At 41.7% G+C, this 23,662-nt stretch overlaps 4 protein-coding genes across 7 annotated transcripts in view; 2 read left to right on the top strand and 2 right to left on the bottom strand.

Moving 5' to 3' along the window:
• Positions 1 to 76: 76 nt before the first annotated feature.
• GNL3 (G protein nucleolar 3) lies at positions 77 to 9,456 on the top strand. Of its 2 annotated transcripts, none has more exons than XM_084902956.1 (15): positions 77 to 195; positions 1,059 to 1,117; positions 2,173 to 2,310; positions 2,425 to 2,538; positions 2,760 to 2,840; positions 3,539 to 3,671; positions 4,434 to 4,546; positions 4,793 to 4,913; positions 5,310 to 5,397; positions 5,889 to 6,063; positions 6,178 to 6,320; positions 6,400 to 6,536; positions 6,825 to 7,006; positions 7,263 to 7,305; positions 7,427 to 9,456. In XM_084902956.1, the coding sequence occupies exons 1-15, from the start codon at positions 183 to 185 to the stop codon at positions 7,510 to 7,512; spliced, it is 1,626 nt and encodes a 541-aa protein (XP_084759082.1). In that variant the 5' UTR covers positions 77 to 182; the 3' UTR covers positions 7,513 to 9,456. The 2 variants fall into 2 exon arrangements, with proteins under 2 accessions (XP_084759082.1, XP_084759081.1); XM_084902955.1 differs by having other exon boundaries at positions 7,403 to 7,707.
• GLT8D1 (glycosyltransferase 8 domain containing 1) lies at positions 7,744 to 18,059 on the bottom strand. 3 transcript variants are annotated; one of them, XM_084902960.1, is made up of 11 exons: positions 17,912 to 18,059; positions 16,369 to 16,470; positions 14,929 to 14,982; positions 14,748 to 14,846; positions 12,056 to 12,269; positions 10,539 to 10,656; positions 10,254 to 10,338; positions 9,980 to 10,092; positions 8,552 to 8,718; positions 8,355 to 8,467; positions 7,744 to 8,192 (listed from the first exon to the last, which is right to left on the bottom strand). In XM_084902960.1, exons 3-11 carry the CDS (start codon positions 14,942 to 14,944, stop codon positions 8,002 to 8,004), a joined length of 1,116 nt encoding a protein of 371 aa, XP_084759086.1. In that variant the 5' UTR covers positions 14,945 to 14,982; positions 16,369 to 16,470; positions 17,912 to 18,059; the 3' UTR covers positions 7,744 to 8,001. The 3 variants fall into 3 exon arrangements, with proteins under 3 accessions (XP_084759086.1, XP_084759088.1, XP_084759087.1); XM_084902962.1 differs by having other exon boundaries at positions 16,369 to 16,464; positions 17,912 to 18,009; XM_084902961.1 differs by lacking the exon at positions 17,912 to 18,059 and adding an exon at positions 17,434 to 17,876.
• Positions 18,060 to 18,123: 64 nt separating this feature from the next.
• SPCS1 (signal peptidase complex subunit 1) lies at positions 18,124 to 20,321 on the top strand. The gene is made up of 4 exons (XM_084902963.1): positions 18,124 to 18,584; positions 18,923 to 18,982; positions 19,073 to 19,159; positions 19,842 to 20,321. The coding sequence occupies exons 1-4, from the start codon at positions 18,336 to 18,338 to the stop codon at positions 19,965 to 19,967; spliced, it is 522 nt and encodes a 173-aa protein (XP_084759089.1). The 5' UTR covers positions 18,124 to 18,335; the 3' UTR covers positions 19,968 to 20,321.
• A 268-nt stretch (positions 20,322 to 20,589) lies between these two features.
• Positions 20,590 to 23,662, bottom strand: part of NEK4 (NIMA related kinase 4) — a 30,689-nt gene continuing 27,616 nt past the window's right edge. Inside the window, exon 15 of the mRNA XM_084902951.1 lies at positions 20,590 to 23,000. Coding sequence (XP_084759077.1) covers positions 22,908 to 23,000 — 93 coding nt within the window. The 3' untranslated portion in view covers positions 20,590 to 22,907. The remainder of the gene's footprint in view (positions 23,001 to 23,662) is intronic.

Here is a 23,662-nt window from a genome sequence, read left to right as displayed (position 1 = left end):
GGCCGCCAAGCGATGCCAGCTCTGTACGACACTGCGTGCTCGCGCGCGGGGCCGCCGGCGACGTGCTTTACGGCGGCAGCGTGAGTGCGCGCCGCGCGCCGGAGGCCTCAGATCCCACGTGGTGGCGGAGAAGGCCGGTTGGAGCTGCTGCCCTCACCGCCGCTGCTGCTTCTGTCTCCAGAATGAAGCGACCGAGTGAGTGTTGTCCCGGGGCGGGTGGAGGGGCCACTGTTTCTGATGATTGATGACCCCGCAGGGTGCTTGCTCTTCGGAAGCTTGGTGTCGGTAGGAATTGGGCCTGCGTGTGTGACATAAGCCATTGTTCTGGGCCCGCGTGGAACGGGAGATGGAAGGCTCGTGTTAATCTCAGGCCTAAAGTTCAGGACGAGATCTGGGCCATGAAAGTCGGCATCAGGCCAGAGTCTCGTGAGGAAACAGTCTGAGCCAGGATTATGGCCGCTTTTTTCTTTGTGCGACTGCGTTCAGTCCCATCCCAGTGAGGTCTGAGAGTCGTCTCTCAAACCCACCTTTTGCTCCTATTTTGTGATTCTTGATGGACAAGAAGTGGTTGGCTCGTCTTGGGTCTCCTACTTTCCTGAGTACAATCCCAATCTGATACAGGACGAGTGGGAGAGGGCAAGTTGGACTCTACTCTCGATCTATTAGTCAAATTCTCCGGGATTTAAGTGGCAAATGTATTTTTAAAAAAATATGTTTTATTGACTTTTTAGAGAGGAAGGGAGAGAGAGCTAAAAACATCGATGAGAGAGAGTCGTCGATCAGCAGCCTCTTGCACGTCCCCCACTGGGGATGTGCCCACAACCAAGGCACATGCCCCTAACCAGAATCGGACCCGGGACCCCTCAGTCCACATGCCGACACTCTATCCACTGAGCCAAACCGGTTTCAGCGACAAATGTATTTTTATTATGTGCTTCTCATGATTTGAGAGCTTATTACTTTACACAAAAAGGATCCAGACCCCAGAGCTCAGTCACCAAGAATTAAACAAACTGATCATTTGGGTGTAATCTCTTTTGTGATGTGTTTCTTTGTAGAATTAAAGAAAGCAAGTAAACGCATGACCTGTCATAAGCGATATAAAATCCAAAAAAAGGTAAGACTTGTGCTTGGGAGGGCTATGCCAAATATCAATACAACGCTAAGCTGATTTCTGCCCCATCTCTCCTCCAGGAGAAGGTTTAAGTTACTATGATTCATCTCAGGAAATGAAGGTTGGCACTGTTGGCATACTAACCATGGCACAAGCTTTTTTTCTCTTTTTTAATTAATTGATCTTAGAAAGAGGAAGGGAGAAACATCAGTTTGTTATTGTTTGTTTATGCCTTTGTTGGTTGATTCTTGTGTGTCACCTGACCAAGGATCCAATAAGCAACCTTGGCATAGCCAGACAACACCCTAACCAATGGAGATACCGGGCAGCACAACCTCTTAGGCATCAGAGCTGTGGGAAAGTGCAGTAATTCAGCGATAGGTCTGTAAACTTCATTCAACATGTTAACAACCTTTACAAAAAAGAACCTCCCAGTGACATTTTCTTAAATATGTTGTGTAGGGCATTGGTCGCCAACCTTTAAGACCTGGCAGACCACCAGTGGGCGACAGCTGGTGTAGGGTATTTAAAGCTTATTAGAGGAAGAGAGAGAAAAAAATAAATGTGAGCATTTCATCAGCTGTCTCCTGCACGCTCCCTACTGGGCATGGGCCCTGACCAGGAATCAAACTGGTGACCTTTTGGTGCATGGGAAGATGCTCATTCAACTGAGCCACATCAGCCAGGGCCCAGTGACATTTTCTTGCTGTTCTATACATAAACTAGGAGCCCTGCACACAAACCATGAGCCAGTAACCTGCTGCCCCGCCCTCCCCATGTCTTGCTCTTGCTGCCCTGCACCCTCCTGTAGCTCTCAGTTGCTTGTAGCTCACTATCCCACCATCCTGCTGATCCGTGCTCCAGTTGTTACACTTCACGGAGTAACGACCATTTGCTTACTATATTTTTATTATATAGGATAGGCAACTCTGTATCATTACAATTAAAGTTCTATTTTTCTCAGTCATTTTGCAGGTAAACTAAACTAGCTAGTTTAATTTTCACAATTCTGTTTAGTATTTTTGTAAACTGATAAGTTTGTTTTTTTATCATGTTAGGTTCGAGAGCACCATCGAAAATTGAGGAAGGAGGCTAAGAAACGGGGTCACAAGAAACCTAGGAAAGACCCAGGAGTTCCCAACAGTGCTCCCTTCAAGGAGGCTCTTCTTCGGGAAGCCGAGCTGAGGAAACAACAGGTAAGTTATTTTAGCTGAAATTCTCAACAAGTGATGTGTATTTTTTATTTTTGAAGTAAAGTAATACAACCATGTCATGTTGGCTCACCCATTTCTCTTATGGCTTGGGCACAGCTTGAAGAACTGAAACAGCAGCAGAAACTTGACAGGCAGAAGGAACAGGAAAAGAAAAGGAAATTTGAAGCTAGCTTTGGGGCTGAGCCATCTGACGTGGATCCTGTGAAGGAGGTATGATCAAGTCTCTGAAAGAGGAGTTCTGACGTAGAAGAAAAGCACATAGACAGGAGTTGCTGTGCCTCTTGGGAAGAAAAGGGTTGAGTTCAGACGCTGTATTACCTGTTTAAATGTCAACTGCAATGCCCCTAATCGGCCATGGAAAAATAGAGAAACCAGTTACAACTGCTGAATTTCTAATTTTGTATCCCTTTTCCTTCATTTTTGTCCTTTAGGAATTTGGCCAACACAAAGCTAAGAAAGCAAAGCTGGCTAAACAGCATCCAAAGAAGTTGTATTGTCAGGAGCTTAAAAAGGTACTTTAGGTCTTTCTAAAAATGGTATTGAGGTTTAAAAGGCTGTAGTCTCATTTTTATCTGACACCAACTTTGTAAAGATGAACTAGAGTTCACTTGAGCTGAAAGAAGCCATTCACAAGAGCCGAAGCAAGTTGGTTTATCTTATTTAGGTCCTTTCTGTTATGTTTAGCTGATGAAAACATCCTTGTGGTTTTAAATTTTTGCACAGGAACAATTCCCTATAAGTATGATTTACAAAAGTGATACTTTGTGTTAAAATAGCATATCGACACAGTGGTTTTTAAAACTGCAAAATACATTAAAATGAGTGCTTTGTAGGAAATCAAAGGAGTGTCTTGGTATAGCTGCTCCCCAGCATGACCATCCACAACATCTGTTTTCTCAAGCTCACTCCCCTGTGAATAGAGCTTGACCATGCTTCTCAGCAACTCTTGGCAAGGCCACAAAAACTTACCTAAAGACCTAAATCGTTATGGGGAGATGCTATGTTCAGACAGGGTGTATTTCCATTTTAGAGGTGAGAGGCTGTTGAGCACACCTGTGTTACCTTTCCTGTGAGAAATGATGAGCGTGAACATTCTTCATGCCAAAGTGAAGAAATGAGATCCAACTCTGAGCTCATGCTGTTGCAAAGTGGACAGGGTCAGTATATATACTTGTGTGTAGGAGTTCCCTGATAGTTTCTACCTTTCCAGGTGATTGAAGCCTCAGATGTTGTGCTGGAAGTGTTGGATGCCAGAGATCCTCTTGGTTGCAGGTGTCCCCAGGTGGAAAGTGCCCTTCTCCAGGGTGGACAGAAAAGGCTGGTACTTGTATTAAATAAATCAGGTGAGCAAAAGGAATGCCCTGTGTTTCATGTGCACTAGTGAGGTGTGAGGAAAACATCTGAACAGTCTGACTTTCCTTGAAGACTGATAAGATCCAACTCTGACCTCGACAAAACCAGTGCATTTGCTCTCTTATTGCCAAAGACCAGTGTTGGGCAGAAGGGTGGTGTTTTCTACAAGTGATTTGACTGGCTTCTGCTGGTTTGATTTTGTTGTTACTGAATACTTAGAACTTTGTCTTAAGAGTACAAACTTCTGTACTCACCTTACTATGCAAATAGGAAGTGATGGCTCTGTGTCAGGTTCTCTACACCTGCAGTGTTGATATGTGACAATGTTTAGATGAAATCCATAGTTAACTATGTCTGGGTTTGAGCAGCAGGAACAGGAAAACCTAGAATAGAGACTTGTGAAACAGAGAATAATGGATCTACAGTTACTGTGTGGTCCATAAATTGGGGAATAAAGTCCTAAGGTTAAGGTATAATTTATAGGTTGGCTCAATCTTGAGAGGATGTGCAGTGCAGAAGAGAATTGAAGAAATACAGAGTTATACATACTGAACTATTAAAGGCAGTCTGGTAGAGAGCTTATCCTCTCCCCACCTCCCATTTAAATCCTTCTAGGGGGAAAAAAACACACACAAAAACTAGGAAAAGGCAAATCAGGGTGATATCCATAGTTTATCAGATTTGCAAATTCATCTCAATTGAATGACCAAATTGGAACTTGTGTGTTTTATTTCCAATCTAATCCCTACCAGATTTAGTACCAAGGGAAAATTTGGAGAATTGGGTAAATTATTTGAAGAAGGAGTTGCCTACAGTCGTGTTCAGAGCCTCAACAAATGTGAAGTGCAAAAGAAAGATAACCAAGGTACCCTTTACTGTCATTGGTGGGAAGTGTGCTGCTTTCAGATTTTGGATGGCTGAAATATGATGAGTATATAAGGTCTTGATTTAAATAATGAGGACATATAAGATCCAACTCTGATTTCATCCAGAGAGAATCTGAAAGGCAATATAATGTGGTAATTTAATGGCTGGTCTTTGGAGCCATGTTTTGGGGTTTTATATGGTAGGTTGTCAGAAGCAGTTAAACTTAATTGTTTGCAATTTTAAGGTGAAGGAAAGGAGGAACATTCCATTCAAAACTGAAACCTGTATTGGGAAAGAAGGTCTTTGGAAACTTCTTAAAGATTTTCAAAAGATTTATGGCAAAGCTATTCAGGTTGGAGTAATTGGTAAGTCATTAGCTGCCAAGAATTTTTCTGTAAAGGGTGTATGGGGTCTTTTTAAATAAAGGACTTGTTTAAACACTAGCCTGTTGCCCACCTTACCACACATACACTGCAAACACAATTTTTTATGTAGTTGCTGCCTAATTAATTTTTTTCCCTAACTGGGCACTGTAGGAAGTTTGCTTTTTAAAGCTCTGGTTGTATTTGAATGAATCATTTTCTGCCCTCTCATTACTTGTGCAAGAAAGGATGATGCTAAGATTGGTCTTAGTGTTAAAGTGAAGACACTCAGATCCAACTCTGATCTTGCTCTAAACATCAAGCAAGCATAAAATAAAACAATGGGGAGTTATAATTGCCAACACAATGACTTTTAACCTGTAGATTTGCCATTTGTAGGTTTCCCAAATGTGGGGAAAAGCAGCCTCATCAACTGCTTAAAACAAGAACAGATATGTAATGTTGGTGTATCCATGGGACTTACAAGGTAAACAGAGTTGTTTCATAATTGTAATATTTCATTATAGATGAGTAAATATAATTTTGTTTTGGGTATCTTAAGGAAGACAATTTTTCATTCTTTTAGAGGTGAAAGGAAGAGGGTAAGCCAGTGCTAGGCTTAGGGAAGAATTGAAATGGAATAGCTGCCCATGACCTGATTTGAGAGACAAATAAGCAAATGGATTCAGAGTGGGAAAGGGCCCTCAGAGGGGGTGGTTCTTTAACCTGGTCTTGAAGCAAATGTGTATTTATGGCCAAGGAAGCAGCATGTGTTCAGGTCAATATCAGGCTTTCACATGTAGTCTCTCTCTTTGGAAGGGGAGCAGTATGGCTTATTTAGATACACATGAAGCAAATGATGATAAACTGGATCTGACAGACAATGCTGAGTTTGTTCAATCCAACCCTGAGCTTCGTGTTCTGTCTGTAGTCCTTCGGGTAAAGTGGCATCCTCATCAATTACTGCATCTTTTCCAGGAGCATGCAGGTTGTCCCCCTGGACAAACAGATCACAATCATAGATAGTCCAAGTCTCATTGTGTCTCCAGTTAACTCTCCCGCCACACTTGCTCTGAGAAGTCCAGCAAGTATCGAAGAACTAAGACCAGTGGAGGCTGCCAGTGCCATCCTGTCCCAGGCTGACACTCGACAGGTAGAAGAACCCCTTCCCTTGAGCTCCATTCTCCATGCACATTTTACGTTGAAAATTTTGTTTTTTAAATAACCGCACTATATCAGGCAAATGACAGTTTGTTTTTCCTTTAAGGTAGTACTGAAATTCACTGTCCCAGACTTCAAAAGCCCTTCAGAGTTTTTTGCTTCGCTTGCTCAGAGAAGAGGACTGCACCAAAAAGGTGGAAGCCCAAATGTAGAAGGTGCTGCCAAACTGTTGTGGTCTCAATGTACAAGGTAAGGCTTCTTTTTAGGCATTTGATGACCACATGGAATAAAGGAACTGGTTTTTGACAAGACTTGTTTTTAATACCAGTGGCTCTTTAGGCTTCTATTGCCATCCCCCTCCATCCTGGACTCTTTCTCCACATTTTAATGAAAACATCGTGACAGACATGAAATTGGGCTTGAATCTGGAGGAACTAGAAAAGAACAATGCTCACAGCATACAAGGTAAGTAAACAATATATTTTGTTTTAATACATTTTGATTTCAGAGAGGGGGAGGGAGAACCAGTGATCAGCTGCTTCCTGCATGCCCCCTACTGGGGATCAAGCCTGAAACATAGGCTTGTGCCCAACTGGAATTAATAAACCCAGGATGCTTTAGTCTGCAGGCCAGTGCTCTATCCACTGAGCCAAAACTGCTAGGGCGGCAAGGTTTGGGTTTAACTGTTCTTTTTACAAGCTGAAAGGCCAATAAATGTCTCATCTGTTAACATGAGCTGTGTTCCTTTACTAGCCATCAGGAGCCCTCCTTTAGCCAGTAGCATCCTTTTCCAGTCCTCGGGTCTGACAAATGGAATAACAGAGGAAAAGGACATAGTTGAAGAATTGCCAAAACAGAAGGAAAGAAAGCAGGAAGAGAGGGAGGAGTTGGAAGCCATCAACAGTGACCAAGAAAGTGTTGATGAAGAAGCTGATGTAAGTATGTTGTCCATGAGTTTAAGCTGAATTAAGCTTTCCAATATTATAATGTACAATAAACGAGAAGGGGCTAAAGGTAGAAATTAAGTATTTCATAATAGATTGTAACAAAGCCCCAATTTAGGTGTTCAAGTCTTCTAGCCATTAGTCTGTTTCGTTGATTCCATTAGAGACTTTTTCCAGGTATGTAATTACTTGGATTAATAAGCAGCACGGGGCTACTAATACAGCACTGCCTCTCTTTGTCCCACAGGGAAGTGGCTCAAACATGTCCCCTGCTAAAGAGACCTTGACAGGTGAGTTAGTAGGGGGCGGAAGAGTCTTATAACAAATCCATTAAAATTGCTTTTACTTAAAAAAAAAAATAACTAACTCCTCTTCTCTCTAATATAGATCAACAGTCTGCCTCTAATATAGATGAACAGTCTGCACAGTCTCATGTCTTGGATAGGAAGTCTGAAGAGAAAGATGATGCCTATGACTTCAGTACGGACTATGTATAATGTAACTTGGACCTCTTAGGGGTTACTTGTTTTTATAATTTGGACAAGCTGTTCTATGTCTATGATGTACCAGTTTGTTTCTGGTATGACAAGCTGTGTAAATTTTGTAAGTATGTATCATAATAGTCATTTTTAAAAATCAGGCAATGTAGAAAGTGTCTGAATTCCATAAAAAGACAATTCATCTCTTGCATACTGAATGGGTAGAATTATTTACCTGGATGCAAAAAGTCAGATAACCTACTGAAAAATGTAGGTTTCACTTTATTTATAGATCAGGCCACAGGTTACAAATGTAAAACCAAGCAGCAGTGTTGAACTAGCTGTGCCAGCTATTAGCAGTCCATTCACCTCTGGATATTCGGTACTGCAAACACTTGGTAAGGCAGATGGAGTTGAAATGTTCCTTTTCCAGGGTTGCCACAATTACTTCCCACACATACTATCTTCCAGGATTTCCTGAGAAATGCTTATAGCATAAAATATATTTTACTTTGTGTTTGAGATCTCTGTATGTCTTCTGATAAGGCTGAATTTGCCTGTTGGGTCAGGAATATACCATTTTTCCCAGACATCAGTATATGAAGCAGTTCTTCCCCATGGCTTAAAGTGCCCATTCCAATGTAGTAATTTGGCAGCTTTTACAAACTGGGGCGAGTATCGTTTTCCAGCACTGGAGCCTTGTTGAGAGAGAAAGCCAAATGATTGTACTGGTAAGACATGACAATGCCACATCAAACTGGAGAAAACTTAAAAGGAAACAATATATCCCATTCCTGAGGGTAGTCCTTTAGATACTTAAAATTCTTTACTAGCTTAGGCCTTTTGTTAATTCTGCTTACCAAGGTGGCGCACATTCCACATGGGATCGATGGTGGAGTGCTGCTGATAAAATACGATCAACAGAGGAGGTGTTGTGATGCTGCCAGCCAGTGTCCTGCTGTATAGTCCCTCTCTTAGGACAGATAAATGGAAGCTGTTTAGTGAAGAATCATGACCAATTCCTGTTGAAATACAGCTAGGGCAGTTTTATACTTACTCTGCATTGAGTTTCATCCATTTTTCCAGCTGGTTGGTTATATTCTGTCTTTTCCATTCTGTCAAGTTTGCAACAAAAACTCCAGGATTAAATGAGCAGGTGCTGGCTTTCATGGAAAGCTTACGGATTCTTTCCTTTTTATAGTCAAGATATCCAATGTAATTGTACTAAAAACAAATGGGATATATAGTGTGTTCACTGCTTCAAACAGTAAATATATACAGCCATGATTTAGATATGTCCTGAGAAGTACTTGGTTGGGTGAAATCATTGTGTGAACATGGATAGCATGCATTTAACACAAACCTAGATGAAGTGGCCTCCTTTACCCCTAGGCTGTACATATAGCCTAATGCTCCCAGGCCTCAAGCCTGTAGAGCATGTTACTATACAAAACAACACAAGATTAAATCAAGCACAAGAAGAAATGATCCAGTTGGCCTGGCTGGTGTGGCTCGGTTGGTTGGATGTCAACTCCAACTCCTAAAAGTTGTTTAATTTTGGGTCAGGATTACAGGCTCAATCCTTAGTAAGGGCTATGCAGGAGGCAGCCTATCAATGTTCCACTCTTACATTGATGTTTCCTCCCTTCTCCGAAAATTAAAAATGACACAGTAAACATGAAATGTATGAGACTATTGCAGGTGTAATGGCATAGTATCTCACAGCAAATTTTTTTATAGAAATGTTTTAAGAGAAACAACATAGATTGGCTGCCTCCTGCATACTTCCTACTGAGGATGGAATCCAAAACCTGGAATCAAACCTGCAACCTTTCAGTGCACAGGACAATGTCCAACCAACTAAGCCACACTGGCCAGGGCAGCAAACATTTTTATTCATAGAACAAGTATAAGTATATAGTAAGTACATAAATCAGTAATAAAGTTGTTTATTACCAAGTATTATGTATTGTTCACGATTGTGCTATACTTACAATGTGCATAGTAGGTTTATCAGCATCACCACAAACACATAATACGTTGTGCTTTAACATTAAGACAACTACAAGCTCACTAGGTAATAGGAATTTTTCCATTATAATCTTATTGGGACCACTGTTGGATAGGTGAAACAGTTATGCAGAACATGGCTATAATTTGACAGCCAGTAAAGAGAAGAGTTGTGTATTTAAAACCTATGACTTCTTAGAGATTTACGGAGGGGTCTACAAATAAGTAAAAGTGACATTTGTGATTCTAAGTTAGGCACAATAGGAAACTAGAAACAAGTCAGTTGTTCAAGGAGAATTAGGTTGTCAAGGCCATGTACCAATCTATAGAAAAACAGGCTTGAGTTTTGGGGTGGAATAATTGGGGAATATAAAATGCAGCAAGAAGAGTCCCCAGATTTTGCTGCCTCTCCCCATTAACCTGCTTCGTAGGGAAGGGAGTGTCTACAAGGGTTCTAATAAGTATTGTACTTTACCTGGTTCCCTGCTCCACGAATGACAACTTTAGTAGAGGCTGAATCACAATCTTCTGAAAACGCAGCTGCATGTCCTGGCTTCAGTGGTGTATTGTAGAGTGCAAAGATATCACCTGAAATAGATAAGATATGGATTATTACTAGTTTTCTCAAGATACCCTATTCTTTCCAATGCTTAATAGGATGATCTTAATAAGGATACTATATATAAGACAACAACTACAGCCCACACTACAGACAGAACAGCACTAATGAGTGAAACATCCTTTGGTACCTTGCACAATCACATCATCATCCATGTAGATAGCCTTCTCTGCGCTGGGAACTAGAATAGGCAAGTAGAACCGTGCAAAGGTTAACTGGGGAAGAAAAAGGAGAGGTTGACATAGGACTCAACAAATGGCTGTGTGCACATTTCATTTACTAGAATCTCCCAGAATGCTCTGTGCCCCTGACCAAGACAGCCAAAGGCCACTTAGAATCGCCCAGGCTTGGTCCCAGGAAACTACTTGCATCCATCATTTCCTAAGATTCTTATACAAAGATGAATGGAACTCACTGGTTTTACGGATTCCCCCTGGTCCGGTTCCTCCTTTACTTTCCCTTCCAAAAGTTTAGTGTCAAAATTCACAATTTTGTACCTGATGCTTTTCAGAATACTGCTGCTGAGCCAAGACCTAATGAAAATGAAGGGCCAAAATTTCAGTTTTAAATAATCATGTCCCCAAACCACAGCCTTATCTTTTTGTGCCTTCAAAAGAGAAACCCTAGGGACCAATAGGTGCTTTCAACCTCTTCACTTTTCTGAGCCTCAATTTCCACATCTGAAGACTTCCCACCAAAGTCCCTCCCTGAGCCAAGCTTCTCCACCAGGCTCACATTTTTTATCACTTCTGAAACTAAACTATTGTAGAAGAATTCCCTATGGAATTTAGAACATCCGATCACCACATGGGTCAAATACATGGGTGAAGAAAATGAATCAAAGTGGGATGGCAGTAAAAGGTAATTATCAACAAAGCTGGTAATTAGCTAATCTACAGGCAGTAATTCACTGTAATGACTACATAATTCTTCCACCCTAGTCTAATGTACTGCCTGTGAGGAAAGTATTGCATCCTTTTCTTAGGTCCATTCCAATTCAGCATTTTGTGGACACAATGTTATCTGTAGTCTATTTGTTTTTCTGAGTTTTTAAAATCGAAAAGTAATTTGCATGAAACATGGAGAAAGCCACAAGGACAGAAATGTTTTAGAACTTTGACAACTGTATTTCCCCAAAAATAAGACATCCTCCGAAAATAAGACCTAGCACATGGAAAGATAAGACATCCCCTGAAAATAAGACCTAGCGCAACTTTGGGAGAAAAAATTAATATAAGACACTGTCTTATTTTCGGGGAAACAGGGTATTAATGTGTTGGACCAGATGTTTCTTGGAATAAATTTTGGAACATTAATTCAAAGCATGGATGCGACTGTCGCTCAGATTGGGTTTCTATTATTAATCACTACAAGAGTGAATAACCATTTACTGAGCGATTATGTACTAGGTATTTTTTAATATTTTTTCTCATTTACTTGACACAATAATCCTCTAAGTTGAATATTTTCATCCCCTATTTAGAGATGAGGGTTTCAAAGGGTTAGGTAACATTTCCCAATCACTCTGGGCCAGAATTTGTATCAGTGCCTGTGCTCACTTCACAATACCTTGCCATCGCTCCCACTTCCCTTCCTACTCTAGACCAAAAATACTCAGAGCATGTTTCATGAGATAAGAAACTTGTAACAGAATGTAAATCAACATATTACTTCCTGCATTGAGAAAAGTACTAAAAAAATACCACTTGGGTTAACAGTATACATAGTGGCTCAATTGATTTACATCTTGGTAAAAGTTCTTTACATTGTTTCTGATATCATGGGGACATGCTTATGATATAATCACCTGGGAAAACTTGTCATGTGCAACTTCTATGTGGTATAATCTCAATTGTGTAGAGGAAATATATACTTATAAAGCATTCTCTAGATTCTAGAGTCTAGAAGAATCACCAGGCAAGCAGAGCTCACCGGAGATGGCCTGCTGTATGATTGAGCGTAACAATGTAGAAAATGACATTGGAGCGAGTGTTGTGCTGGATGCTGTTTATGGCTGCAATGGTCCCCCCAAGCCTATCTTCAGATGCAGCAATGACCACAGGAACCTCCTCTTGTCTCCCATCTACAGCATCATGGGGAGCATTTGGGATAAAGTCTATGGGCTGAAGCCCCACAATTCCTGAATCTGCAAAGAACACATAAGAAAGGTCCTGTAATACAAACACAACCTCATGAGGTATTGACAAAGAGCACTAGACATGAAAACAGGTGAGGACTCTGATGCTTATTTACCTCATTCCCATTACAATGTGAATATACAGCCCAGAAATTGTGTTTTCCTATATATAACCAGGTTTTTGGAAAAACAGAAGCAGCATTGAAAAACAAACACCCAGGTCAACAAAATTATACACAACTGATGGGAATAGGACAGAATTTTTCTAGCAATTTTTGGCAATTTGTACCAAGAGCCTTAAATAGGTACATGGCCTTTGACTCACAGTATGTAATTCCTCTTGCCTCTCAAGGACATAATCTGAGAGGTAATCAAAAGCCACGATTTTACAATATTTACAATTGTGAAAACTTAGAAACAAAGTTTTTCCCACTATGAATCATGACCCATAAGTAGGCATGAAATCAATTTAGAGGGTCATGATCAGAATTTGAGTAGAAAACGGTTCCTGAATTGGAACAGTACATTGAATTAGAAAATATCAGAATGGGAAAAAAAATATATATCAGAGTGTATCCCACATAGCAACTGCACATACTGTTTTGTTAACCTTTTTGCCTTTCATAATATATTTATTCATTTAACACTCAGTGCCTACTATGTGCCAGGCAATATCTAGGCATTGGGGTTATAGCCATGAATAAAAGACAAATCTAAATCTATCATCATGAAAGAAGGATAGACAATCAGCACACACACGTATATGTTTGTGCTATATGTAATTTTTATTGTGGGGTTGCCATAAAAAAATCAGCAAGTCAGCCTAGCTGGCTTTGCTCAGTGGATGGAGCGTTGGCCTGTGGACTGAAGAGTCGTGGATTTGATTCTGGTCAAGGGCATATGATGGGTTGTGGGCTCGATCCCCAGTACTGGGTGTGTAGGAGGCAGCCAATCAATGATTCTCTCATCACTGATGTTTCTAACTCCCTCTCCCTTCCTCTCTGAAATCAATATTTTTTAAAAAGTTCTGATCACAAGAACAAAAATTATTTTTTTAAAAATCAGAAAGTCATTGTACCAAAAGACTTTCCTATGGAAACAAATAAACTGTGGTATTAAATTACATATGAACTCTGGTTGGTTTGGCTCAGTGGATAGAGTGTTGGTTGTGGACTGAAGGATCCCGGGTTCAATTCTGGTCAAGGGTCGTACCTCAGTTGCAGGCTCAATCCCTGGCCCTGGTTGCAGTGTGTAGAGGAGGCAATCAATCTCTCTCTCTCACACTGATGTTTTTCTGTCTCTCATCCTCTCACTCTATCCTCAGGAGAGAATTAACCAAGATAATTAAAGAAAATAATAAAGTTACATATGAAGTTTCCACTGCCAGGTAACATACTTAGGATATAATCATGAGGAAAAACATGTCATATGCAAATTTATATGTAGTATAAATTCAACTATACAGAAAAAATGGCGGGGGGGAGGGGTGTCCTGGAAGGTACTAAGTTAAAATTTTAATAATAATTATCTCTAGGCATTGATCATTTAGTCAATGGATATTTTAATGGCACCTCCTACATATCAGCTGTCACTTAGAGGCACAGGAGATAAAACGGTAAACAAAATGCCCTCATGGAGCTTGAGAGCTATTTTCTTTTTTATAAAAGTTCCTATGAGAAGCAGGCATTACTTTACGTACATACAGGGGTGGGCAAAAGTAGGTTATAGTTCATATGGGAAACAGTACAATATATATACATACACATATATATACATATAAATACATACCCATTTATATACACACTGTTATAAGACATGCTGTCAGAACACTCAGGAAAGCTATTAGTTTTTTCTTGCTCTGGTCAACTATGGCATGTGGCAATCCAAAATTGATTTTTAATGAATACTCAAGCTTCAAACATGCCTCAATACCAAGGCAGAACAGTATAAACAACTAATTTTTGATATCTAGCAATGGAATTATATAATAAAGTGATTTTTAGGATCAGTTGACAAGGCTTTGCGGTTATAGGAAAGTATCAGGAGAAGAGAGGTAACCAGGCTGACTGACCTCTAGTGCAGTGGTTGCCAACTGGTGGTCTGCAGACCACTAGTGGTCAGTGAGGTCCAAAAGGCTGGTGACCGCTACTCTAGTGACACAGCTGGCATGAGATACCTAGGACACTCACTGGCCCACCTTCTGAGGCTTGCTCTGCTGAAATGTGAGCCAACAGAAGCCACCCACAGAGGCTCCTTACTGACCTCTGATTTGGTAAAGCATCTTCTGTCAGATCAAACTCTTAGCAAACAACTGCACCGAAGAGGTGGGAAGGGAAGGCTACAGAGCACAGTGAGTGCCACCATGCCTTAACCCAGGGCCTTTAGCTTTTGTAAGGCTAAGAAAGGTTTCTTTTCCTTTCACCCATGATATAACTTAGGGTGTGGGACTCACTCCAGCTCCTCCACAGATGCCAAGGGTTCCCATACCTGAAACCTCATTCCTTAGCAAACTGCTCAGGCCAAGGAAGTTATGGTGCAAAACCAGTAAGAAGAAAACAACAGCCAGGACCAGGATGATGATGTTTACTGAAACACAGAGGGAAAGCCTGCATTATATCTCTTTTCCTTGTGATCAGGAATAAAAACATAACCTGTAGAAAGAGCATACCTTTACGGAATGTCATCTTCCTCTTCTGTCTTACATAAATATTAGTTATTAACCCTACAAAACAAAAAGAAGCCCCCAAATTCAGCAGGTACAGAAGAAAGGCCATCAAAATGCCTAAACACTTATTTAAACAGGAACAAGAATTGCATACCTTCTGCGAGGTATGCAACACAGTTTCCAAGAAACTGTGATATTTTCTAATTCAATTTGGGATCTGAATTTTTATGGCAATCATAATAAAATACTTCCAAATAACTTGGAAAAATAAGGTAACCTTGTACATTATATATCTCAGATGAAAAAAGAAATTCTACCAAGAGGACTAGCTGGGGTCTAACCACTCTGGAAAGTATAGTTGCTCAGACAAAGCTCTAACATCTGCTTACTAGGACCCAACTTTCACCAAGCCTGGAGAAAACTATCTCACTCAAATTCAAGTAAATCTCATCTAGTTAATGGTACAAGGGACAGTGATTTAGCTCAACACTGTCCCGCAACAGTCACAGGTGGTGTGTGAATTGAGAGGCACATGTAGTTGTGCTACCCTGTTTCCCCGAAAATAAGACTGTCTTATATTAATTTTTTTCTCCCAAAGTTGCGCTAGGTCTTATTTTCAGGGGATGTCTTATCTTTCCATGTACTAGGTCTTATTTTTGGAGGATGTCTTATTTTGGGGGAAACACGGTATTACAGTTGGTTAGACACAAGAAAAACAATCCTAGCAAGTATTTGATGGCATGGCAGAAACCACTGCTCCTAACTCTTACACAGTTAACTGTTCGAAAAATGTCAATTATTAAGGCATATGTCTGAGTCTTAGTTCCTTTCCTGGTGCTATTCCTGCTAATGGGTTTGTTGATTTGGGTTAGAAGGAACTCATTCTAAAAACAAAACTGCATGCAGACCCTGGAATGTGTGCCAATGGCTTATATTTTTGTTATGAGTATACAGAAATATACAACTTGATCAGTAATATTCAAAGTGAAAACTAATATTTTTTGTTTAGAAATTTTTAAATGTCCACATTCCCAACTTACTCACAAAACACATATGCACTCACACACGGCAGGACCCCCAAAAATATGGCAATAGGGCAAAAGACTTCCTTTTTTTAAAAATCCTCTCATAAGGATATGTTCTTACTGATTTCAGAAGAGAAGAAGGGAGGAGGAGAGAGAAGCAGATAAACACTGACCAGCTGCCTTCCAAACAAACCTGCATCCTGGGTATGTACCCTGACCAAGAATTGAACCTTTCAATATATATCAGTACAGGGGATAATGCTCCAACTGAGCCTCTCTGGCCAGAGCAAGGCTTTTTTCTTTTTTAACTTGCTAGTTACCTGCTTTAGTACTCCCATTCAGCAGCTGTGCTCACCTTTCTGCTTTCCCCCATTACTATGTACACGAAAAGCCATTCCACTGATGGCCTGTAACCTACCTTATAACTGCCTCCTTGGTGCAGCCTCGGCAAACTCTCTCTCTCTCTCTCTCTCTGCTGGATCACACCCATCAGCATATTATCATGCTCCAGTATCTTCCACTTAAAAAGAAGAAAGAAAGCAAAAAAGAAACCACTCCTTCACCCCAGTTGACCCTCAAACCCATTTCTCTGCGTCCTCTCACTGTAGAAGCTCGATGGGATGTAAAGTACCCAGCTCCACTTCCTCTTGTTCCCTTTACCCTTCTCCAACCAACTTCTCCTACCGCTCCATTCAAACCGGTCTTATCAAAGTCACACAAGACCGCGGTCATTTTTCTGTCCTCTTACCTATCAGGGAAGTTTACTACCCACCTCCTGCCACCCCCCATTATGAAATTTCATTTGTTTATTTCTTCTAGGAGAAAAGCGACCCCAATGAAAAGTGCTTACTGATGTATCCTCTCCATCTAAAATCACATCTGGCAAATGGTACGAGGCATGTAATACTTGCTGAATGATCGAGCTTATTCATCTAGGGGCAGCAAGGGTGGTTCTCAGCTCAGAAAGGGAAATCCATCTTTTATGAGAATCATGAGAAAGGGCAGGGATTCCCATGGAGATCTCTCTCAAGTGGAGCCTGACAGGCAATTTCCTCTTCCCGTCTTACCTGTACCATAAAGTCTCTACAACTGCCACCCTCTTAAGTTCATTTAAAGAGGGATAGCGCAGAGGAATATGTCTATTTCTACGTAAGACAAAAAAAAAAAAAAAAACACCTCACGCCATTTTCTCCCACCTCATCAGGCCAGGGCCTAGTTGGCTTTCAGGAGTCAAGGGAGCCCCCAAACCTTAACTTCAGCTGCACCTCCCCTGAGTTCCCACACCTCCCCGGCCTCCCTCCCTCTGGGTAAAGGCTGCTGCCCTGAATTTCTGGGGAACGTGGCTGTCTCCCTGGGCATACTCTGGTGCTAGGAAGGCAAGGTGGTGGTCACAGCCACATCCTTGGCCCACTGCCTGGCACAACAAAGGACACCGTGAATGTTCGCTGAATGCATGCATGAGGGGCGGCGGCCACGCACCAACTTGCCCCGGGAGCGCCGAGAATCCCACAATCAGTGACCCTTCCCTTTCGTGCAGCATCGCACAGAGGCCGGAGGGCCCGCTGGGCGCACAGGCCCGGCCTCTGCAGAACGGCTTCTCTCTGGAACTGGGAAGGGGCCTAGGCTTTTGAGACAGACCCTGGCCTTGAGAGAAGCAGAGAGAACCCCGGGCTGGTCTCTCCCGGGAGGGCCCGGTGCAGTCGGTGGAAGGCCAGCTTGGAGAATCTAGGGTGCGAGCTCTCTCCACGCCGGTGCAAAGGACAGTCAAGGGCCCGGCCTCCTCTCCGAAGGGATTTCATTCTTCTAACCTGGGGTACTCCCTTCTAAATTCTAGGGGTCACAAGGGCCGCCTTAGGCTTAGGGGTGCGGGGATGTGACGCTCTACAGGTTCCCCTCGTGCCCAGAGAAAGACTCCGGGTTCGGGCAAGCCGCTGCCCTGCGGATGCTCGCAGCCAACTTACCTGCAGCCGGAGGAGGAGCCCGGCCCGCCCCGCCAGCTCAGCGCCGCTGCAGGCCCGGCCCAGGCTCCGCCCGGCGCCTGCGTCACCGCCCTGCGGACCGAGGCTGCCCGCCCGCCGGCTCCGCGCCGCCCGCCGCTCCGAACGCCCGAGCCCGAGTCCCGCCTGACAGGCGCCGCCGGGCAGCCCCGGCGCCGGGGTCCTCGCCACAGAAAGCCCGTTGCCATGGCGTCGGAACGCGCGCCGGCGGCCGTTGAGCCTCAGAGGCGCAGCCCAGGACAGTGTGGGGAGCCGAGGCCGCGGTTCCCAGCGCCCAACGGCACCGACGGCGAACCGTTCCCCGGCGCGCAATGGCTCGGCGAGGCCGCCGCGGTCACCCCCTCAGCGGGCAGGGCGGCGGGGTCCCGGAAGCGCCTGGCGCCTAGCGATGGAGCGGGGCGGGGCCTCGGGTCGATCGGAGACATCCGCTTCCGGAGCTGCGGCCATTGCTCTTCCCGGCTCGACAGGCTCGCCGTGCCGTTCCCGGGACCAGTCCCCAAGTTATTGGGCCCCTGAGCCGCAGCCGCCCTCGCCCCGCCGCCGGACGCCCTCGCCCCGCCGCCGGACGCCCTCGCCCCGCTGCCGGACGCCTCAGCCAGCCATGCTGGAGCACCTGAGCTCGCTGCCCATGCAGATGGTGAGGCCCGCCGCGGCCCCCGCCCCCTCGCTCGCGGCCCGCCGGTCTGACAGCTTCGGAGTCCGTATGGGAGACCTGCCCGCTGCATCGCGGCTCCTGGCCCAAACTCCTACCTTACGCTCTTCCCTTCCTCCTTCTTTCCTCCGCGAGAATCCCCCCGCCCGTACTCCGTTAGGATGCTCCCGCTGCCCCGGGAAACCCAGCTTTTCCTTCCTCGCCCAGGCCCTTGGGGACCCCCTGACGCTGGGTTGCCCGGTGCCAACGCCGTGAAACCAGGGCAGGAATTTGTATCTCTTCGGTGATGGAACGAATCCTGCTCTGCTTTCCTTCACCTTTAGGATTACAAGGGCCAGAAGCTAGCTGAACAGATGTTTCAGGGAATTATTCTTTTTTCAGCAGTAAGTATTGACTTAGCATAATCTTTTTTTTTTTTTTTTTCCCTTTTTCTTACCCCTAGACTGACTGTATTCAATATACTTTGTCTCTAGATAGTTGGATTTATCTACGGGTACGTGACTGAACAGTTCGGATGGACTGTCTATATAGTTATGGCTGGATTTGTGTTTTCGTGTTTGGTAAGAAATCTGTGGGTGTTTGAATATTAGTGGCAACTTTGTGTTGTCTGAATTGGGTTGTTTTGGTTGGACCTATTAGTGAAAACCAGCACCAGCTTTTCCCTCATCCTTTTCCATCAATGTTTCCATTGCTGCCACTTGAAAAGTAGAATGCCAAATAGTGTCGGATGAGGAAAGCTGCATAAAAAAGGATACACCTAATTTATTTTAGCAGCTGCTCCAAGCAATAATCTGAAAGTTAAAGCTAGCAGAAATTTTTATAAAATACTTTTTTTTTTTAGGGAGAGAAAGGGATAGAGAGAAACATCGATGAGACAGGAACATCATCAATCAGCTATGCGCCCACTAGGGATGAGCCCGCAACCCGGACATGTGCCCAGACCCAGAATCAAACCGGAAACCTCTTTCTTAGTCTTGGGTGTCGCTCACCCTCTGAGCCACACCAGCTGGGCCAAGTTTTTTTAAGATCTTCACACTGCTCCCCCCGCTCCCCTATATGTGTAAACAGTGAAGCTTGCTTGCATCACTTAAAGTATCTTGTGTGAGCATTAGCATGTTTTTCACACGAATGTCAGTTTTGTTGTTGGTTTTACCTTTAGTGTATGAGTCATTTGGGAACCAGGCATTATACGGAATGCTCTTTAATGGCTACTACTGATTCATTTTCTCTGTTCTGGCTCAGCTGACACTTCCTCCATGGCCCATTTATCGCCGGCACCCCCTCAAGTGGTTACCAGTTCAAGATTCAGGCACAGAAGACAAGAAACCAGGGGAAAGGAAAGTTAAAAGGCATGCTAAAAATAATTGATTGGGAGTTTACATGATTCAGCTTTATTATTGCACCTGCTTTTGTATCCTGAGAGATGAGCTAAATTTTCACACCCAAAACAAGAGCTAAAAACCACCTATGCTACGGTACAACTGTTATATTTTTCTCTATATATTTCACTTCTCAGTTGGGCCTTGACTAGTACATATTTTAGACCTCTTCGTAATCTTTCTCTGAAATGGAGAACAGAAAATACAAGTATGCAAAGTTTCTTTCAGGTCTACAAAAGTAATATTTGCTTCATAAATGGTAGTACAACTTAATTATCAGAGTTTTATAAATCATTATTAAGCTGTTTGAATATTTTCAATTAAAACTCACAGTGCAAGTCTATGCCTAAAGAGTCTTTTATTCATTGTTCTGATAGTAAGATTACTAGTAAAAGCCAAAGTTAGAAGTTCATAGTTCTGAATGTGTCACTAAGCCCCATTTCTAATTCTTAACAGCAGGCACCTAATGAAAAAATTTACAAATGTAAACTTGTGATGTAGTAGTATTTTAGTACCACTAAAATAAGGCTGATGTTAAGCAGAAAACATTTCATTATTTTTTAAAATATATTTTATTGATTTTTTTTTTTTTTTTTTAGAGAGAGGAATAGAGTTAGAAACATTGATGAGAAACATCGATCAGCTGCCTCCTGCACACCCCCCACTGAGGACATGCCCACAATCAACACACATGCCCCTGACCAGAATCAAACCCGAGACCTTTCAGTCCGCAGGCTGATGCTCTATCCACTGAGCCAAACCGGTTTCTGCCATTTCATTATTCTTTACCTGAGGTGGGCCAGAGTGAAAAATCTATGAAGATATAAATTCCTTTTAAATTTTCCAGAAGGCTGAAAAGAAAATTTTCTAAAGATCTTATGTGAGATGGAGGGTTATTATAGATAATATTCTACTTCTCAATACCAGGATATATGACTTCCAGACTGTGAGTTTAAAAAAAAGGGAGCAAAGACCTTGATACAGCAAAAGTCAGGCAAGTTTTTTAAAAGGCAATATAAAAAATGTGGTTTAAAAGTTAGGAGCAGGAGATTTTTTACATTCTAAGAAAATAATATGTACTTTTTTTTTTTTTTTAATATACTTTATTGATTTTGTACAGAGATGAAGGGAGAGAGATAGAGAGTTAGAAACATCGATGAGAGAGTCATCGATCAGTTGCCTCTTGCACACCCCCTACTGGTGATATGCCTGCAACCAAGGTACATGCCCTTGACCGGAATCGAACCCGGGACCCTTCAGTCCCCAAGCCGACGCTCTATCCATTGAGCTAAACCGGTTTCGGCAAAAATAATATGTATAACTTTATATCAATAAGTTAGAAATCATAATCAATGACTTCCTAGAAATGTAGATTTCTGAAATGTGCAAGAAATGGTGAATAGCTCAGGAAGACCATGGATTTGCCCCCATCTAAGCATTGGGACTAGATGTGTTTTTTTATTTATCTTTATTGTTGAAACTATTAACAGGTGTCCTCTTTCTCCTCCCTCCCCCCCAAATTGGAACTAGATGGTTTTATAGTTGAGTTCTAACAAACACTTCAAAATAAAAATAAAAGGTCTCAGAAACCAGGCTATGAGCATTTTAAGGACAAGGGAGTATTGTTTTAGTCACCACTGCATTCCCAGCTCCAGGAATAGCACCTAGCAAAACAGTAAAGGTCTGTTAAGTGACTGGAAAGGAAACATTTCATTAGAGTATTTTATGTGTGTATATATATTTTCAAAGAAGATACCTTTTTTAAAAAATATTAATTTATTTCGAGAGGAAGGGAAAAGGAAAGAGAAACATCAATGATGAGAAAAATCATTCATCAGCTGCCTCCTGCATGCCCCCTTACTGGGGATGGAGCCCACAGTCTGGGAATGTACCTTCACCAGGAATCAAATCATGACCTCCTGGTTCATGGGTCGCCACTCAACCACACAGCCATACCAGTCAGGCGGGAAGCTACATTTTTAATTATTAAAAAATTTTTGGAGCAGATTTCATTTTTAGAGTCTCTGAATACAGAGGTGAAAATTTACTAATCAATACTTATTTTATAAAAACTTTACTAGGTGGGCAATACCCCTCATAAATAACAGGTAATATATAAACATACATTTGAAACATGAGAAGACAAACTTCAGGAGAGAAATATGCTGAACTCTACTTATAAATTGCTTAATTGAAAAAGGAATAAGTGTTTTAAAAATGTTTTCCCTCATGGAATAAGTGTTTTAAAAATGTTTTCCCTCATGGAGAAATCTAAAAAAAAAACCCATATAAAAACATTCATTTACAAAGCCAAAATATCTCTTAGTTTCAATTCTTATATTCCCTAGATAAGGTGCATATTACATGAAAATACAATGTTAAATGTCCATCAGTATGTAAAGAGGAATTCACTTGCTCAAGTACTAGATACAACTTCACATTCTTTAAATATACTCCTAGAATCTTGAATTTTTTCCCAAAATAATTTATCAACTACTACCTAAGGTTATTAACAATGACAAGTAGTATCACTGGACATATGTCGTTTATTTTTCCTATTGCTTTTATCACTGCAGTATAATATAAAACTTCCAATCCAATATTATATGGTCCTTATTCAAGCTAATTAGTACCTTAAAAAAATAAAGTTCTAGATATAAAATTGGTGGTTTAAGGCTCAGTAAATAACCAAAGTCTTATAACAGATTTTTCCTCACAAAGAAAATAAGACAGCCAAAGGTTCTTTCTGATGTGACTTTGCTTCATATTACATTGGTCTGTCACATTTTTTCCAGTAAAAAGCAAAACTAAAAACCACCCAAGAGCTATAAAGATGGTGAATAGCCTCCAACCATCATTATAAGTTTGTTTCTGTTTAAGCCAAAAACCTTTGAATATAAGTCTTTAGCTCTGGCAGCAGATTAAATTCTCAAAAATTCACATTTTCTTCAAAAAATTTCAATTGGCGAGCTTTCACACTGTAAGTCGTATACTTTTCACCCATATGCTTCTGCAAACGTACCTATTTGGGAAACATAAAAAGAAAATCAGTATGTAGTAGAAAAAAATATTTTTCGAATCTTAGAACAGCTTTACTAAGAATGATACCAAAGGTGGGTATCATATGGGTAAATACTAAGTATATTTACATAAAAGTTTGAACTTCAAGATATCAAAAAATAATTGTAAGAAATTAAAAAGCAAACAATAAGCTAGGGAAAATATTTTCAACATACATGCAAAATATATTAATATACAGATGTCCTCCCCTGGCTGGTATGCTCTGTGGCTAGAGTGCCAGCCCACAAACTGAAGGATTATAGGTTCAATTCCCAGTCAAGGGTACATACCTAGGTTACAGGCTCAATCCCAGGGCCCAGTTGGGGTGCATGTGGGAAGCAGCCAATCAATGTCTCTCACATTGATGTTTCTCCCCTGCCTCTCCCTCCCATTCTTTATAAAAATCAATGGAAAATACATTCTTGGGTGAGAACCACAACAAAATATGTGTGTATATATATATATATATACATGGTGTTCCCAAAAAAAAGTATACATACACTTTGAATAATTTTAAAGGCAGTGTTTATTAAAATAATGTCATTTTCAAAACTGAACTATCAGCTGTGTATATACATTTTTCGGGACACTGTATATAAACATATATGTTTCTCTTAGAATCAA

Source organism: Pipistrellus hanaki (assembly GCF_964339955.1).
Source record: "Pipistrellus hanaki genome assembly, chromosome: 13".
Classification (NCBI taxonomy): Eukaryota; Metazoa; Chordata; class Mammalia; order Chiroptera; family Vespertilionidae; genus Pipistrellus; species Pipistrellus hanaki.
This window is presented reverse-complemented; position numbering and strand designations above follow the sequence as displayed.

Coding starts and splice junctions, on each gene's coding strand:
- GNL3 (XM_084902955.1), top strand. Junction 4,547..4,792: donor GCAAAAGAAAGATAACCAAG/GTACCCTTTACT, acceptor TGCAATTTTAAG/GTGAAGGAAAGGAGGAACAT. Junction 6,064..6,177: donor CCCAGGCTGACACTCGACAG/GTAGAAGAACCC, acceptor TTTTCCTTTAAG/GTAGTACTGAAATTCACTGT.
- GLT8D1 (XM_084902960.1), bottom strand. Junction 12,270..14,747: donor GCTAAGGAATGAGGTTTCAG/GTATGGGAACCC, acceptor TGTTCTTTGCAG/ATTCAGGAATTGTGGGGCTT. Junction 8,719..9,979: donor TTCGTGGAGCAGGGAACCAG/GTAAAGTACAAT, acceptor ATTTGTTTTTAG/TACAATTACATTGGATATCT.
- SPCS1 (XM_084902963.1), top strand. CDS start 18,336: ATGGAGCGGGGCGGGGCCTCGGGTCGATCGGAGACATCCGCTTCCGGA. Junction 18,983..19,072: donor GAATTATTCTTTTTTCAGCA/GTAAGTATTGAC, acceptor CTTTGTCTCTAG/ATAGTTGGATTTATCTACGG. Junction 19,160..19,841: donor GATTTGTGTTTTCGTGTTTG/GTAAGAAATCTG, acceptor GTTCTGGCTCAG/CTGACACTTCCTCCATGGCC.